The sequence below is a fragment of the Pelodiscus sinensis genome, chromosome 15 (assembly GCF_049634645.1).
Source record: "Pelodiscus sinensis isolate JC-2024 chromosome 15, ASM4963464v1, whole genome shotgun sequence".
Lineage (NCBI taxonomy): Eukaryota > Metazoa > Chordata > Testudines > Trionychidae > Pelodiscus > Pelodiscus sinensis.
This window is the reverse complement of record NC_134725.1, coordinates 20,206,518-20,224,564: the sequence shown is the minus strand read 5'-3', so window position 1 is coordinate 20,224,564 and position 18,047 is coordinate 20,206,518. Positions and strand designations below refer to the sequence as shown.

Genomic DNA, 18,047 nt, shown 5'->3' with positions numbered 1-18,047 from the left:
CTAAGGCAAGGATCTACACAGACAAAGAGCTGTTGACACCTTCATTGAATTTTAGGTTGATAATGTCCCAGCTATCAGTTATCTCGATTGAGGAGGTCATCAGTGTGAGAATTGAACTTAAAGATGAATTATAATTCCAATGCCTCTCTGTGTATTTGACTTGTAGAATTGGTTTGTGATTAGACAGCCACTTGGAGATCTTTTAAAGAGTGATTAGGTAGATTGAAGTGTTCCCCAATAGGTTTCTGTATGTTCCCTTTACGTATATCTGATTTGTGTCTATTGATTCTTTCCCATAGGGATGTCCAGTTTGTCCAATATATATAGCAGTGGGGCATTGCTAGCATTTGATGGCATAGATCAAATTACTGGATGTGCAGTAGCTTATGTGATTGATTCCAGTGCCATGTAACTCAATGGGATCCGAGTTACGAACACTTGAGTTATGGCCAAGTGTTTGGTCCGTAACTCATTCGTAACTCGGAGACTGGCTGTATATGATAAATAATAATAATTGCATTGATATTGCCCTTCCCTCACTCCCCAAAAGCTTTTAAGTTCCTGTGCCACTGAAAAAGAGTCTTTTTAAAACAGTAGAATTCAAATAATACAATATATACTGACGTATCATAAGACTTGTCTACACTACAGAGAAGATGGATCCTCCAGAGTCCATTGTCTAGCATTCGATTAACATGTCTAGCGTAGACCCCCAAATCAAACTCTGAGGGCAACCCCTCCAGTGTAATATACTCCTTGTTCTGTGGGGAGTAAGGGGGGCCAATGGGAGCATGTTGACACTGCAACGGCTCACCTTAAGGTAAGCCAAATCCAGCTATATATTTTGCATAGCTGGATGGCATACCTGAAGCTGACCTGCCTGTGTGTAGACCTAGTCTAGACCAACCTATATTGATTATGTGTAACACCACTGTAAAGCATGCAGGGCAAGCATAATACGATCATAATAACTCAGACCACAGCACTCTGAGAGCACGTCTAAACTACATTCCTCTTCTAAAAGAAAAATGTAAATGAGCCCGATTGAAAATGCAAATGAAGCGCAGATTTACAAATCTCGTGCTTTATTTGCATAATTATGCAAGAGCGCTGTTTTGAAAGAACCCTGTCTAGACTGTGGTTTCTTTTTCGAAAAAGCGCTCACACACGATTATGCAAAAGAAGTGTGAGATTTGTAAATCCATACTTCATTTGCATTTTTGATTGGGCTTTTTTGCATTCCTTTTTCGGAAGAGGAATGTAGTTTAGATGTAGCCTGAATGAGAAGACTAACCAAAAATGGAATTACAGTCATCGAGTTCTGTGATAGCAAGGGAACATGTTGCCAATGCAAGGTTGTTACAGGCTAAGAAAAGGAGTAAATTCAGGTGACATTACAGTACCTAAGCATCCTCTCACACACAGCTCTGACAGCTGCAGCACGTTCGGTCATGAAAAATGAATGTCTCCCAGCTTGACCCAAGCCAAACCCTGCCCTTTTGGGGAAGGTCATTGAGATCTTTAACTCCCATTTGGCAGCTTGCAAAAATGGGCAGAACAGATCTCTCTGCTTGGTGAGGTCATGGTTATAGAGCAGTGGTCCCCAGCGTTTTGGGGCTGCCGGGCGGGCGCCTGGGGGCAGGGCCACTCACATGCCGTGCATCCGGGAGCGGGACCACTCACGGGCCTGGGGGCAGGGCCAAGCATGTGCCGAACACCCAGGGCTGGCACCAGCATGTAACGTGACCCCAGGGCAGGAGCCGCCCATGCACCTGGGGCTGGCACCTGCTGCACACCTGGGGGCGGGGCCAGCCCAGATTGCTCCGCGGGCGCACATAAATGGCCCGGCGAGTGCCATGGCGCCCGTGGGCACCGCATTGGGGACCACTGTTATAGAGCCTAGCTGTCTCTGACACTGCACGGTAATGACTCTTGTATTGTAACAGGGTTTTTTTCTCTCTTCTCCACAGCAGGAGCAGCAGTGCCAGCAGTGCAACAGGCATCAGCCTTCCCAAACACCTTCCCCTCTCCCCCCAGATCCCTCTTCACCATTCTTCTGGCCCAGCCCTGCCTCTCTCCATCTCTAATCTCACTACCTCACACTTCCCTCTCAGATCGCAGACCCAACACCAGCACCTTCCAACCATGTTCGCCACTCCACCCACGCTCCCACCGCCACCAGCAATACCCGCCAACAGCCTTGTGATACCAGCACACCCAGCAGGTAGGTGTTCTGCTTTTCACCAACACTGGTTTCCAGTGAATGCATAGTGTTTACGGTGGGGCTAGGGGTCAGGCAGGCAAAAAACAACACAAACATCCCCTCCGACAGAGTCTCCTGAAACTGTCAAGGATAGTGTATTGGTGATTGATACTGAATTGGCCCTGCATGCTGAAGCTAGGTTAACCTGCAGGACAACTGTTGTATATTCCTCATTCTCTGACAAAAGGAAGAAGGGGAGAGGAGGTGAATCTGAATATAAACTATTATTACAGCTGGGATTTTCCATGGAGTTAAGCAGGACTTAGGCTCTCAGCTGGATTTTGGCACCATCAATTAATAAAGGGACTCAATCCCTACATGCTATTTAGACCTTATTTGAAGGAATTTGTTCTGGTCAGCAGGTAGAATAATAAAATAGGTCGGCAAGCGAGCCACCCTCTGCCCAGTGTTGGTCACCGAGCTCTGCCATTCCGTTTTTAGTGTGATTTTTGAAGCCTTTTTGAGAAGTTTCCTTTGTTCCCCCTCCATCTCTATGATCACTTTTGCCCTAAATGCCCTGTTGATAGTTTCTCCGTTAGCCTATAGCTGTTCCTGGCAGAGAGCCTGACAGCTAGAGACTTCCCTGAAACTCTGACTTGCTGGGGCCTCCTTTTGATCTGGCATTTGACTCTATAACTCAGCAGGAGTTATATACTGGAGGGGCGAACAAGGACAAGGATTGACAAAAATGTACCCTTCTTTTTCCTGTAAAGTCAGATAAAGAGAGTAGGGAGAAGGAAGGTAGGCTGCCAAAAACTCTGATGGTTTGGCCTGTGTTCATTTTCAGGGGCTAAACATCCTGTTATTTAGATTTGCTCTTTTTAAGGGGTGAAAATGAGAACTGTTCCCCAAAAATTCTCAAAACTACACTAGGCCAAAATATTCTGGCTTTTAGCCAGGGCTATCATAGTATGATGCCTGCTTTCAGTCACATGGCTGGGAACACATTGGGCTCTATAGTGCCCTTGCTTAAGGCAAAGAGATTTATAATCCCAGTGATAGACATCTTGGCCATAGTGCAAACAGATCCTGAAAGGAGGAAATGGGAATGTAGTCTCTAGAAGACCAGTCCTGCATCCTCCATTGAACCCAAGTGTGATTTCCAGTAAGAATTCAATGAAGTACCCTGCTCATATGTAGTAATTTGCCAGCAAAAGATAAGAGCTCATCTACTAACAAATAGATCATGCAGTAGGTTGGCCAGTTACCTCTGGACTGCTATGTGCACACTTCTACCAGCTATGTTATCCTTATTATGGTATCATGTCCCTTGGTAGCTAAGGTTGCCAGATAGTTTCACCAAAAATACTGAAGGTTCCCCCCACCCCCTCCAAAAAAAAGTACTGGGAAAATTGTGTTGGGGGGGGGGGGCCACCGAAATACTGGACACCTGGCAACCCTATTGGTAGCACATGTGCACCAGTAACAGCACCAGTTTAGAAAAGATATTCAGAGGGAATATGAGTCTTTTGGGTTCTTCTTTCTTTTCCCCTCTAGGAAAAACCTTATTGCTTTTGTCCCTTTATATTTAAAATAACCGCTGCCCTGCTGTCATTCCTAGGCAGAGAGGCAGAGATCATGTTAGCTTACAGTATTTACATCTCAATGGTGCTAATAAGTTAGGTCTGTGCAAGATAGTATAACAAGGAAATGATATGCTTGGACTAGCATCTTTTTCTCTGAGAACCCAAAGATTGAATAGGTAATTTACTAGTAACCCTGACATGGGTTATTTGTCAGGAGCTTCATGGCTGACCCTGATGTATGCTAACCAAAGCTTTCTGACCTCCATTTTGAGTTTTATGGGGTATGTAACATTAGCAAAACAAAATGGCAGCCATCAGTATTCTTCTCTCTTGATCCCTGCCATATGCATACTCTTACAAAGGAGAAACAAATTATTGGGTCTTAGGGACTTAGTGGCAGTACAGGTGACACTCAAGTAACAGGTATTACTGATAGGCAGAAATAGCTAGTCCTGATTCCACTCACTAAAGCCCAATTTGCAACTGAGACACTGCTCTTATCCCCACAGTGTGAGCCCCTCTTTTAGAAAGCTTTTAATGCAGGCCAACCTTCTCTCCTCTATATTGTTCAGTGCCTATTCTTTTACTAACAAAGGCAAAGTTGTGGTGTAGGGCTAAAGTCTGGAGCCAGCTGCAGATCCACTAGACTGACTTAAAGTCTCTTAAAGAAATCAGATAGTGAAGCACTTATAACTGCCTGCTCTCTTTTATCCCTCCTTCAAAAAAAAGTGGATTATCTCGATGCTAACAGATAAGATCCAGTTTCTTTGAGTCATGCCAGAATTTAAAACAACAATACCACATTTTATTTTCAACAATTGTCTTTAAAGAGGTTAGATTTTCATTACAGTTATTTTCAATATATTGTAGTGCTTCTCTGAAGAAAATCTCACTGTAGGCGCTACACATTCAAGTACCAAAATCTTGACTATTACAAGTAGTTTTATTTTGTTAATCTTCATTTCTGTCCATGTGTTAGTCTGGTATTGTTATTATTTAATATTCTTGTAGCATGTAAAAACGGTGCTTCATAAATATATTGCTCTGGCTCTTGAAACATTTTTAAAAGTGTATCCTACAGTGACTTAAATGTCTTAGTCCTGTTTTTAAAAATTCTTTAAGCACTTAACAGCCTATTTCTCATTGACTTTCAGTGAAGCTGCGTTCTTAAGTCTCATTTTCAAAAGTGACTTAGGAATCTAAGTCACTTATGGATACTTTTGAACATTTTACTCTTACATTTGAACTAGTACTTCAAAAGGTTCATTTTACCCTCTCTGATTCTGCTACAACTTAAATGGGATGTTTTCTAGAAATTATTAGAAGGTCAGGACACAAGTATCCCCAGCAGCATGTATGTGTGTGTGTTATCAGCATACTTGATAATACTGATAATAGTACAGCAGTGATCTCCGTGTGTACAGCACATAGTACAATGGATTCCTGATTCATTACTGGGGCTCTCAGGCACCACTGTAGTGAAAATAATAATTATAATATGTGTAGTCAGACATAGCACATAGCAGGTGAAGGATATACTTGCTCTCATTATTTTATTTATTACAGATGATTTATAACATGTCAGTATCTTCCATAATTCTAAAAGACCCAAAGAAGAGCTCTGATGGTTTATCTCTTTCATCAAAAGCATTATGAATGATACTGAACAATAGAAGTTATTCTCTCCTTGCCAGGTCTCTACAATTTTAGACATTTAAATAAATAAATTATCTCCCTAAATTCCCTATCACTAGAGCCTTGAGTGGATATAAAATTTATGTTCACATCTGTATCCACAAAAATGAGCCACAGACGTGGATACCCATGGATAAAGAACAGATATTTATGGATTTTTGGAGCTCTACCTAGCACTTCCCACTCATATCCAGGCCACCTCAAAGGTTTGAGAGGAAAACTACTAACAATTCCATAGTGTGTTAAATTCATTCCTTTGCAGAGAGACATGTTAATCTGGCACTGAAGATTTCAGGGTACATGAGCACTCCATAGGCCTTGTGAATTTTACCCACAGAGCCTCAACAAAAATATCGAGTTCATAACCTGTGCATGGCCCAAAGTAATCACAACTAAGAAACATCATACACCTAACTAAGGAGTTATTTACAAGTGCCCTATCAAGAAACTAACTATTCAATGCAGTTTAAAAGCTATAGACATTTAGTCCATTCCAAGTTGGGGGATGGCTTCTTGTAACTTATGTTTTCCTTTTGGGCCTGCCTTGTATTGGAATGAATGGGAGAGTAAAGTACTCTGTTCCTCATGGGATCAATTGTTATGTCAGGGTATCTTTACAAAAGGGGTGTTAGCTAAAAAGGGGGGATACAACTATTGAAATGAACATAAAAAATGTCATGCTGGGCTAAAGGTCTGATTTCCAGAAGTGCTCAGTCAATGGAGTGCTTAGATTATTGAAAATCCATCCTCATCTGGGAATCAAGGACCAGTTACCCTCCCATATTGACACTGAAGGGAGACCCTATATCAGATGATAGAACATTTTGTTACAGTAGCTGCAACCTTCTTCAGATCTTGAGCCAGTGAAATGAAATGTGCCTCTCCTCTTCCTTCTACCTCTCCTCTTCTACCCCGCACCAGTTTTCACATGGGAGAATAAATTGGAGGCAGAGGAGAGAGAAATGTTAATTAACTCTCTGATAAAAGAGAGAGAGTGTTCATATATCTAGTATTAAAGGTGTTGAGCCTCTCCCAGAACTGGTACATTATTTGGAAGAGCTGACTGAGACTTCAGTTTTCTCATCACAGGTATTCTCAGGTGCACTGTGCATGCCTCCTCTCCCCTCCAGCTCTCCCACGCACACTGGTTATATCAAAAGGAGAGCATGTCCAAGCCCATGAGCCCGACTATGGAACAGTCTCTAAATCAGCTGTTACCAATCTTTTCCAGATGGGGACCCATTTTGACAATTCAGGAAGACTTGGTGACCCAGGCAATTCAAAAAATGTGTGAATGGCTCCTTAAGAGACACCTGGGGCGACACCTGGCAACCCTTTTGAAATGTAATGGCGACCCATATTTGGGTCCCAATCCATTGGTTGGGAAACTCTGCTCTAAATTCACAGGCTGAAGTGCTTTAAATAATATTGTACATACCAGCCTAGTTGGCTAATATTTAACATGAGCCACATTGTATGATACAGTTTGATTCCTGAGCTTTATCTTTCTACTCCCAGACTAAGGAGTGAAGTGAAAGGAGAGAGCTCAACCGCAGACCAGAGTTTGAGACTCACTGTGTGTATCCAAGGTCTCTGAATTGAGACCTGTGGAGTTGCCTTCTAGCTGGAGATTGAATAGCTTCCCCAAGGATATCTTACAGAGGGGGGCTGACAGTAAAATAGTGGGTTCCTTGGGATCCTATATTTCAGTTTTAACCAGACTGGGCTAAAACCAAAAACCCCCGTATAGGTTTGTAGGTCAGCCTTTAAGATGAGCTACAGTAAAAAAGAGACACTTAAAAATGCTCTCCTGCAATCAGGCACTAACCTGGTTGCTTCATACACACAACTCAATGGAACCAGTCATGTCAGGGTACATCTGGACAGCGGTGCTATTTTGGGATACCAGGGGTATCCCAAAATAGCTATTCCACGTCTTTTACATGCACCCGTTATTTCGGCATAACGGGCGCACTATTCCAGCACCCCTGTAACCCTCATTCCATGAGTGTTAAGGGATTTCTCAAAATAGCGCATTATTTCAAAATATGGCACTGTATAGACAGCACCAAATTTGAAAATAAGTTATTTTGAAATACATTAGAAATAAGCTATGCAATTTGCAGAGTGCAAATTGCGTAGCTTATTCTGAGATAAGGGTGCTATCTAGATGCACCCTCACATTGTGTAACTCTGTGGGTTAGCCCTTGTTTTCTTTGGAGGGATGGTGAATTTTATATATTGTCATTTCTTCATCCCATCACCTCTGCTTTGGTTTTTAAAATGCCTTTTTCAAAGGGACACCAAGTCAAATTTGGCCAAAAATGAGAATTTAACATATTTAAACCAATGCAAATATTCCTTGATTAAAAAAAAAATTCAGTGGAAACAGGTTTGTCTTGCTTATTTTAAAACCAACCAATACTCTTCTGCAGGCTCCCAGTGCAAACATCAAACTCCTTTTCTCGTGAGGAAAACCTGGATGTGAAACTGACTAGTTTATTTGCACTGTCACAGCTGAGGCTAATGCACCAAAAACCAAAAAAGGAGAGATGTTTAGATGTTCTTTCAATGTTGATCATGTAGAGTGCGGTTACAGTCTAGAAAGAGGAATCCATTGTGGGTTGAGAGGAAAAGGATTCATTTCAGTTTTGTTTTTTAACTTGATAGTGTCTCTTTTAAAGTGTTCTAACCTCAATATTCATGGTTGGGTTGAGGGAGGAGGGAGGAACAAGATTGTTTATGCTTTTTGAAGCCCCACTGTGTTTTCTGCTGTGATGACTCATGGTGTTCTCTCTTGTCTTTAGATACCAGCCTGTTGATATCATTCAACCAACCAATCATGTATTGCCAGCCTCATTCGGGGATTCTGATTGGTACTTTGTCACAGGCATCTCTCTTACCTCCACCAATGAGTCCTCACGTAGAAAACCACCACAGCATGACCTGCAGAAACAGGGAATGCCAGGTGAATATCTGACTCTCTTCCTTCTATGTCTTTGTGGAACTAACAGGCCTATAAGCCTTTGTGTCTTCTCTCTCTCTCTCTCTCTCTCTCTCTCTCTCTCATTCTCTCTTTTTCTCTCAAGATCATGAACTGCTCAGGCAAGAGCTGAACAACCAGTTTTTGGTTCAGTGTTCAGACTGAGCCAGTGCTTCTTTTAGCCCAGTGCCACTGCTGAGGGCAGAATTTCACCAGCACCAACACACCCACTGGCACACTTTCACTCCATTTCCATCAAGCTTACCCTAGATGCCACTCACGCTAACCTCTGCATCTCAAATGGTGCATACCCCAGCCCAAAATGTGAAGATAACTAAAAAATCTTGGGTGAAAGGCTTAAATGCACTGTACCAGTGCACATAGGTTTCTTTATTTCACATAGGTTTCTCTCTCCCCTATCTGCCAAGACTCCTGAATTAAGTCCCTCCACTTTTGAAGGATGTTCTCCTTCCCATTCAGAACCACAAACATTTATCATTACAGTTTCCTTGTGCTCCTACCTATAAACAGATACACTGTTTGTGCAAGTCTCAGGTCCCTTTATCTCTCTCCTTCATGGAAAACAGTCAGCTCTGTACTTTTCTTTAGATTAACAACACTTCTTTAGAGCTGCATCAATTGACTCAGCTCCTTGATACACACACACAAAAACACATGCACAGAAGAATAAAGTTTTCTAATATAAAATAAAAATGTCAAGAAAGATTTTGTGGAATAAACTGGAGTATGTAATGCATGTCTGCTTGCAGTTCTTACTGTAACACAGCACTTGCACTGTTTAAGTTTAATGTTGTCCTATATGGGTTTTTTCCGATTTTCCCAAACTGTGACCATTAGTCAATTTGGGATCCAATTATCTGATTTGATCAACAAACACTAATTTATAAGTGGCTCGCTTTTTTACAGGATAAAACCTTCTGGCCATGAAAGAAGCTTTCTCATTTCTTCACTGACAGCACTTGTAACACAATGGGGCTTTTCTGCTACTCTTAACAAAATCTTAGGGTATCTAGCATAAACCAGCTTTGTCAGGTTGGTTGTTTGTGATTTTTTAAGTACGCTCTCCCTATGTTCCTGGCAATTATTTTGTTGGGTTGAAAAAACAGGATTTAGCTTTTTCTTCCTCCATTGCATGCCACATTTAAAATGTATACAGTTTCCTTCTACTAGGACTGATAAAATTGAGCAATAACCATTAAAAGCAGCATTTGGGGAAAAAAATCTATTAAGGATGCATGGACAATATTTCTCATTTTTCTTTCCTGGTGTGAGTTGCATGACAACATTGTTCAGTGATAATCTGCTTAACGACAGAACAATGGAAGTAATATTTCCTGCCCCAAATTGAGTTCCAGGTGCTTGCACAGTGTAGCCATATACAAATACCTTCTTCTCTTTTCTTCTGCTATGTAAAAACAGCCCTCTAAACATTCCTTGAAACTGGTGTGCTATTTGAGATCTTTGATATCTGATCCTGCTGACAGGTCCCACCCCACCCACCCGGGCCCTATTGACTTTCTAGTGAAAACAGGTTGCAAGGCTCTTTTGTTGTATTTTACTCACATTTTCTTATATTTCACTAAATCAGGTTTATTAACACTAATTCCAGAGAAGAGTGTTGAAATCTCCAGCTGCATGTGTTTAGTAATTTATGGTATTTACACTGGCGTGTACATGGCTCCAGTAATAACTGTAATTAATGAAATTACAAATCTGCTCTCCTACACGTAGAATAGCACATAATAGCAGCCGACTTGCTGAATGAGCAGCATTCTGGGGGGTACTTCTTCATAGTCCTTTGCCTTCCTGTTCCCCCCTTATTGTTCAAAGATGAAATATGCATTATTTCCTTTAAAAGGTGTTCAAATCCGTGCTGCTGAGAATATATATGGGATCCAGGTCACATGCAGGAGATGTTAAAGCCCAGTACTGGGAAGATAGGGTTGTTCAGAGTCAATCTTTCGCCAATGAGCACTGAACTATCTATTTTTTCGATGCAGGCGAGGGGAATTAATATCACGATCTCTGTACATGGATCGCTTGGGTCTCTTTCCAAAAAGCTATCTTAGCCATATTGGCACTGCCTATAACAAATAGGGGGAAATTGCTGACTGTATTGGCTATTTTTGTACTTTGTATTTTGGTTTTGTATTAGTGCTGGGCCTTAGTTGCAGAAGTCAATTTTGGATTAGAATCCCCAACTTTCTTTCTCCAATTCAGTGCATAGAAAGAGAGACCAGATTTGGATCTGGGAACAACTTCTCTACTTTTTTTTCCCTTGGCATCATGAGTGTTCTAGCTTAGACTTCTCTCTCAGTAACAATGAGGGGACCTGCTTGTGCTAATTTTGTTCCTCAGAGAGGCACTTCAGGGGCTGGTATACAACTAGATGCTGTCTCTTTGTTGCTGGGAATCAACACGGTCCACTCCCTCCTGAATGAGTATGGAATAGTCAGATTCTCCTGTTCTGTTAGATGCTGTTCAAACGGGCCATGTTTTGCCTGTTGAAATCTGTGTTTATTATGTGCTGTGAAACCCAAACTCAGCTTTTCTTTTCTCTTCTATTTCCAGTTTGACAAGTATGCTCCCAAATTAGACAACCCTTACTTTCGACATTCCAATGTGAGTGCTCATGTTTCTAGATCATTCTGCTGTTTAAGTTTCTACTTGCTGCTGCATTGCTCAAATGTCTTTAATTGATACAGATGGGAGTTTGATTAATCAGTCTATAAAGTGTTGTGTTTTTGTTTGAATGTCTTGTAAATGTAGAATCTTGATACTTTTCAACTTTTTATTCTGCGTTGTTGTTGCTGTAGCTTTAGATTGCTAAGCCTAGGTAGTTGGGGAGAGATTTCTAAGGGTATGTCTACACTACCCTGCTAGTTCAAACTAGCGGGGTAATGTAGGCATACCGCACTTGCAAATGAAGCCCGGGATTTGAATTTCCCGGGCTTCATTTGCATAAGCGGGGAGCCGCCATTTTTAAAACCCCGCTGGTTCGAACCCCGTGCAGCGCGGCTACACGGGGCACGAACTAGGTAGTTCGAACTAGGCTTCCTAGTTCGAACTACCGTTACTCCTCGTGAAATGAGGAGTAATGGTAGTTCGAACTAGGAAGCCTAGATCGAACTACCTAGTTCGTGCCCCGTGTAGCCGCGCTGCACGGGGTTCGAACCAGCGGGGTTTTAAAAATGGCGGCTTCCCGCTTATGCAAATGAAGCCCGGGAAATTCAAATCCCGGGCTTCATTTGCAAGTGCGGTATGCCTACATTACCCTCCTAGTTCGAACTAGGAGGGTAGTGTAGACATACCCTAAGAGAGTAGTTTATTGCAGTCAGAGCTTCACATGATGCAGTGCCATAGAGCACATAGTCTTTTCACAAAATTTTGCTAGGTTCCAAGACAAAGGGTACATCTACATGGCAATAAAAGACCCAGAGCACCCCAGTGGCTGGCCCAGCTCAGCTGATTCAGGCTCAAAGGGCTCAGGCTGCCAATATAGATCTTCATCTTCTCCCAGACTAGAGTCTGAGCTCTAATGCCCTGCAAGGAGGGTGGGTCTCAAAGCCCAGCCTCCAGCTTGAGTCTCGGTACTGTGAGTTTTTTATTGCAATGTAGACATATCCTAAACGAGACCAGCGGCCTCATCCTGCTCCTCATTTCTACACCAAAACTGCATCCATTTTTAGTACAGTCTGTTCAGGAGAGGCTCAAGCAAATCTGAAAACAATACTTTCCTCTAAGAGATGTATATATTGTGCAGCTAGTCTGTAATAGTAGCCTATGTATCCAGGGTTAATATTTTTGTCAAATGAAGCATTTTCACATGTCCCTAAATAGGATTGATTAGTTATAGATTTACTAATTCTGTTTAAAAAATAAAGTCAAGCAACACAGGATTTGGGGTTTTTTGCCTTTCTAGAAAAAGAGATGGGGAATGATCCTTGTTTAAAAAAACATAGCAAATTTGGTAGTTCAGCATGTTTGAAATGAACAGTAAAATGCATGATACTGGCATTTTCAAGTTTTATTTTGGCTTTTTAAAATTTCATCATGATGTTGGAGCGGTTTTGCTTCTGCCATGGCTATTGTTCATATTGTCATCTTCTTTTGTAGTTCTTTCCAACCTATCCTCCGGCAATGCCTGGAATGCCATCAGTGCTTCCACATTCAGGTCCTTTTGGGTCTCTTCAGGGAGCATTTCAACCGAAGGTACACAATTTTTATTATTGCATTAGCACAGGCTTTGTTCTTTCAATGGGAAACTGTGACCAGAACTATATTAATGGTGATTATATGAATTACCTTTTTGATCCGCTCTGCTGCTTTTGTGGCCCTTGAATTGTTTCTCTGAAGAGAAATGCAGTGAGTCAGATGGAAGTCTAAGGTCTGATCTACATTACAGAGTTATGTTGACACAAGGCAGCTTATGTTGACCTAACTATATAAGCATCTACAGTAAAATTTCGCTCCTGATGATATAACTGCTTCACTACACTGCTTTAATAATTCCACCTCCATGAAAAACACAGAGCCAATGTCGATGTAGTGAAGTCGATGCATGTCAATGTACACATTGCGTTGCTTACATCAATTGCTCCTGACTTTTTGGAACCCTTCTCCCACTGCTCAGTGTGACAATTCAGTCTGTACAAGCATTGCTGGTGAAGATACAAAACAATGGAGTTAGGAGCATAATATGGACATACACAAGCAATTTAATTACTGCAATGGCAGTATGCTGGCATAACTTTGGTCTACATAATTTTATAGTGTAGACATGCCCAAAGTCAAAGCTTAGCTACGCAGAAATTTAGGGTCAGATAAATTATTTAGTTCTAATACAGCCTGATGCATTCCAGAGTGCTGTGCCTATTAGACTTGTACACAGAGGTCACTTCCGCAGTTAGATAGCAGCCAGCTGTGGATATGAAATTGACTATCAAATCACAGGAACGATAGAGAGGAAGTGTTTTTCAGTGGTTAGAGTAGGAATGAGGATTTGAGTTCCCAGGTCTGACACTGATTCCCTTTCTGACCTCCAGCAAGTCACTTACCTCTCTGTGGCTCCGCTTCTTCTTCTTCTTCTTCTATAAAATGAGGATAATTATATACACATTATATATGGTTTTGTGAAGTTTATTTAATGTCTGTAAAATGCTTTCAGATGCTTAGCCAGCGTACAGCTGCAAAGTATTATTCTAACTCATGCTGAATGGCAATATTTGCAAATTTCACTATTTTAACATTAAAGAAACTTCTGTGGCACAGATTTTTTTTCAAACTTAATGTTCTTTTTTTAAAAATTGAGAAAGTGTACTGAAAACATTACATCTTTTCCAACAGAAAAAAATCCATAATACACAGAGATTATTGATGATGTAGTAGTGATAAAACGTGTTTATACCTTCCTATGTGATGTGGCATTATAGCTCTCCTGTCATTTCTAAACACATCTCTGCAGAGAGATGAGAAATTATCTGTGGAATTACTGTTTATTGAAGGGCTTGCAGATACACTGTTTGCATTTGAAAGATCATTTTTTAAACCAGACCAGCAAGAAATTTTGGGCCAGGTATGCATTTTGCTCACATTAATGAACAGTTACTCACATGACTTACATGAAGTTGATGATGATTAACATCTTACTGCTGTGATTAAGGACTTGACAATATTGTTAATGGAAGCTAAAGGAGTTTTTCAGTGATTTCTCTAGGCTCTGTGACCCTTTATTTGCAAATAGTGTGGACGCCACAATAAATTACCTGTCGCAACTACAGCATTGTACAAATTAAGTAGAAGAATGGCAGAGTAAGTTCTCCAGTTGAATCTAGGCAGAAAGATGGGCCAAGGGTGGAATTTCGGAAGAAATGATGTAATTACCTAGTTTGGAATTCTGCCAGAACAGCACAATTAATGTTTCTGTTCTTGTGAAGAACTCCAAAGGATCGCTAACAACCACAAGTAGTCAGGGCCTCAGTTTTACATCTCATCTGAAATAGATGCACAAACCCTACAGAACTATCAGTGTTGTAGAATATCTCTGACATAAGAAGATAGTGCAGTTTTGCTATAAGACTGCTTGTAATGAGACATTTGAGACACTGAAGCTGTGTTTACACTGGCCACTTATTCTGGAAAATCAGCTGCTTTTCCGGAATAACTTGGCAGCTGTCTACAGTGGCCCCTTGAATTTCCAGAAAAGCACTGACGATCTACTGTAAAATTGTCAGTGTTTTTCCGGAAAAAGTCCTTTTCTGGAAAACTGTTCCGGAAAAGGGCCAGTGTAGACAGCACAATAGTGTTTTCCGCAAAAAAGCCCCAATCGCAAAAAAGACGATCGGGGCTTTTTTGCGGAAAAGCGTGTCTACATTGGCACCAACGCTTTTCCGGAAAAAGTGCTTTTCCGGAAAAGCATCCTGCCAATGTAGACGCGCTTTTTCCGGAAATACTTATAACGGAAAACTGTTCCGTTTTAAGCATTTCCAGAAAAGGGTGCCAGTGTAGACGTAGCCTGATAGTGTCCTCTTCTGTTTTCCATCTTCATTATAAAGCTTTTTATATCATCTTGCGGTAAAATACCACGAGACCTTTTCTGCAGTAAGAAGGAAAGAGTGAGCACAAGTCTTTTTCACTTCTAAGCAGTTCCAGGTACTATGTAATTAGGTTTTATTTTATTTTAAGGGATAAATATATAGAACACTCATGGTTAAATTGCACAAGATCAGTCTGCTGCTGTGGTTAATCAGTAACATGATGTGGGCACTGGGCATAGAAGCTAACATCTGGAGAGACATGAATGAGATGAAAAATTTATCTGCAACTTATCATATACTTTTCCAGTTCCCTACAGGAGACAAAGCTGAGCTCCTGCGTGAAGCCACACAAGTTACTGTCACCTCCTTTTTTTCTTTCTGTCTTTTCTTCCCATGCTACTTGATTACATTCGAGATAATTAGGACACACCAGAGGCTTAATTCTAGCACAATGAATTCAGCATTCCTTGTCCTACAAAGCAAAGGGTTTGCTTTTTTCCTTTTCTCCCTCTCCTCCTCATCACTCCCATGACACCTGCCTTAGGCCTAGTGTGTAAAGCCACACATACAAATCCAGGCTGACTGTAAACTTCTCAGTGAATTTCCCAAAAGCTGTTCTCACAAGCTAAGAACTTGAAAAGGTCAAAAGTATTCAGTCTCCTTTGCTGAAGGAAGTAATCACATCTGTCCTCAGGAGAAAGGAGGACAGAATGCCACACCATCATTAAAGTGATCTGAGGATTCTTGACTATATCATAGCTCTGACTTTTATTTTTTCCCTGACAAAGACTCTGAGAGCTTATGAATGCTGGTCTGTGAAGGGAGTGTGCAATTATTTAATTTAAATTTCTCAGATCAAGTTGTTAAAATTACCAAAAAGAAACCCTACATAATTGTTCTTGAAACATGACTGTTTGGAATCCACAGTCCCATGACCTAAATTCCAAATAAAACAGCCAACCTGCGAATTAGACCTAAGCTGTCTGAATTCAGCTTTTTAGGGACAACAGGTGCCTTTTTTTTAACATATAATTCAAAGTCCTGGGCTTCAATTCCAGCCAGCCAAAGGAGGGCTCTGTGAACTAGTCTAGAACCAAGAAAATTCAAATGGCAGCATGGAGGAATAGTAACTAGAATTTGTACACTCCGGCTACGTCCAGACTGCCATAATTTTCCGGAAATGCTTTTAACGGAAAAGTTTTCCATTAAAAGCATTTTCAGAAAAGCGCATCTAGATTGGCACGGACACTTTTCCGCAAAAGCACTTTTTGTGAAAAAGCGTCCATGGCCAATCTAGACGCGCTTTTGCACAAAAAAGCCCCGATCGCCATTTTAGCCATCGGGGCTTTTTTGCGCAAAACAATACTGTGCTGTCTACACTGGCCCTCTTGCGCAAATGATTTGCACAAGAGGGCTTTTGCCCGAATGGGAGCAGCATAGTATTTCTGCAAGAACACTGACGATCTTACATGAGATCGTCAGTGTTCTTGTGGAAATTCAAGCAGCCAGTGTAGACAGCTGGCAAGTTTTTCCACAAAAGCAGATGATTTTGCGGAAAAACTTGCCAGTCTAGACACAGCATTCAAGTCTACATCTACACTATAGGCTTTTTGCGCAAGAACAGCTGTTGTTATGCAAAAACTTGCAGAGCGTCTACAGTGCATGCACGTTCTTGTGCAAGTAAATTTACAGTACAGTGTTGGAAAAGAGGGCTTCTTGCAGAAGAGTAATTCCTCTCCCCACAAGGAATAAGCCTTTTTGCACAAGAGCTCTTGTGCAAGAAGACAGTGTGGACAGGCAACATGGATTTCTTGCACAAGAAATCCCTATGGCTAAAATGGCCATCAGAGCTTTCTTGTGCAAGAGAGTGTCCACACTGCCATGCTCTTGCGCAAAAGTGTCCACACTGGATGCTCTTACGCAAAAGCACATGGCAGTGTGGATGCACTCTCGTGCAAGAATTTTTGCACAAGAACTCTTGTACAAAACAGCTCTTGCGCAAGAGGCTGCAGTGTAGACGTTGCCCAAGATTTTAATCTTCCTTGCAGAACCAACCGAGTAAACAATTGAAAAGAAGTTGGGAAAGTATTATTATAAAGTAGCTACTAAGCACACGCTAGGATTTACCATTCCTACCGCTAAAGCTACTTCTACACTAGGTTTGCTAGGATATTTCTGCCTGAAGTGATGCTAATATAGATGGGCTGCATTTTAGCCATTGTGTCTTCTGATGGCTCAGACGGGGCAGGCTGATCTAATGGACAGAACATTAGCCTAGGACTAGGGAAAGATTGGTTCCATTCCTGGCTATCAAATTGACAAGCTATGAGTGGGCATGTCACTTTACCTTTTCTTGCCGGTTTCCTCTCCCAGCTTTTGCCTAGTTACACTGAACACTCTTTGGGTCAGGAATTCTTTTTTTATGTGATTGTACAGCATCTGTCACAATAAAGCCATCATCTCAGTGGGGTCATTAGGTGTAACCACTGCCAAATACTAATAAATGGCTTGATGGTTAAACATAGTTGAGACCCAGTGAGAGATCTCAGTTAGTACTAATACAGCAATATGTATGTTCAAAGCACAGTACGAACACTGACTAATTAGTGCTGCTTAATACAGCTTGAGATATGAAGTGAGCTGCTAGTACAGTACGGCATTACTCATGATATTTTCTTTCCTTTTAGACTTCAAATCCAATTGATGTAGCAAATAGACCTGGCACAGTCCACCACGCCCTTCTGCAGAAGACTCCAGGGGTAAGGCAACAATTTGTAATCTCTCTTTTACTCATCCTTTCATTCCAGTGAACCATTTGATTGTTTATAATAAATAGAACACAATTCAAGAGAGAACTAGGCTTTGCCAATTGAACATGCTGTTATGGCAATAACCTCCAGCAGTTCATGAATGCAGGAGGATTTATGGGCTCATTTAAACAAAGTCCACCGGAAGTGGAGCAGGAAACCCTTTAAGCTCTTTTTGCTTAGCCTTGTATAGAGAGCAGCCGTTTTTAATGCACT

At 41.3% G+C, this 18,047-nt stretch overlaps 1 protein-coding gene across 13 annotated transcripts in view; it reads left to right on the top strand.

The window, feature by feature from the left end:
• FBRSL1 (fibrosin like 1) overlaps positions 1 to 18,047 on the top strand; it is a 1,065,261-nt gene that overhangs the window by 1,012,768 nt on the left and 34,446 nt on the right. For 12 of the 13 annotated variants that reach the window (XM_075898374.1, XM_075898376.1, XM_075898375.1 and 9 more), the window contains 5 exons: positions 1,971 to 2,224; positions 8,292 to 8,452; positions 11,060 to 11,110; positions 12,605 to 12,700; positions 17,712 to 17,783. In XM_075898374.1, the coding sequence (XP_075754489.1) occupies positions 1,971 to 2,224; positions 8,292 to 8,452; positions 11,060 to 11,110; positions 12,605 to 12,700; positions 17,712 to 17,783 (634 nt within the window). The remainder of the gene's footprint in view (positions 1 to 1,970; positions 2,225 to 8,291; positions 8,453 to 11,059; positions 11,111 to 12,604; positions 12,701 to 17,711; positions 17,784 to 18,047) is intronic. The other variant, XM_075898371.1, reaches the window with a different exon arrangement.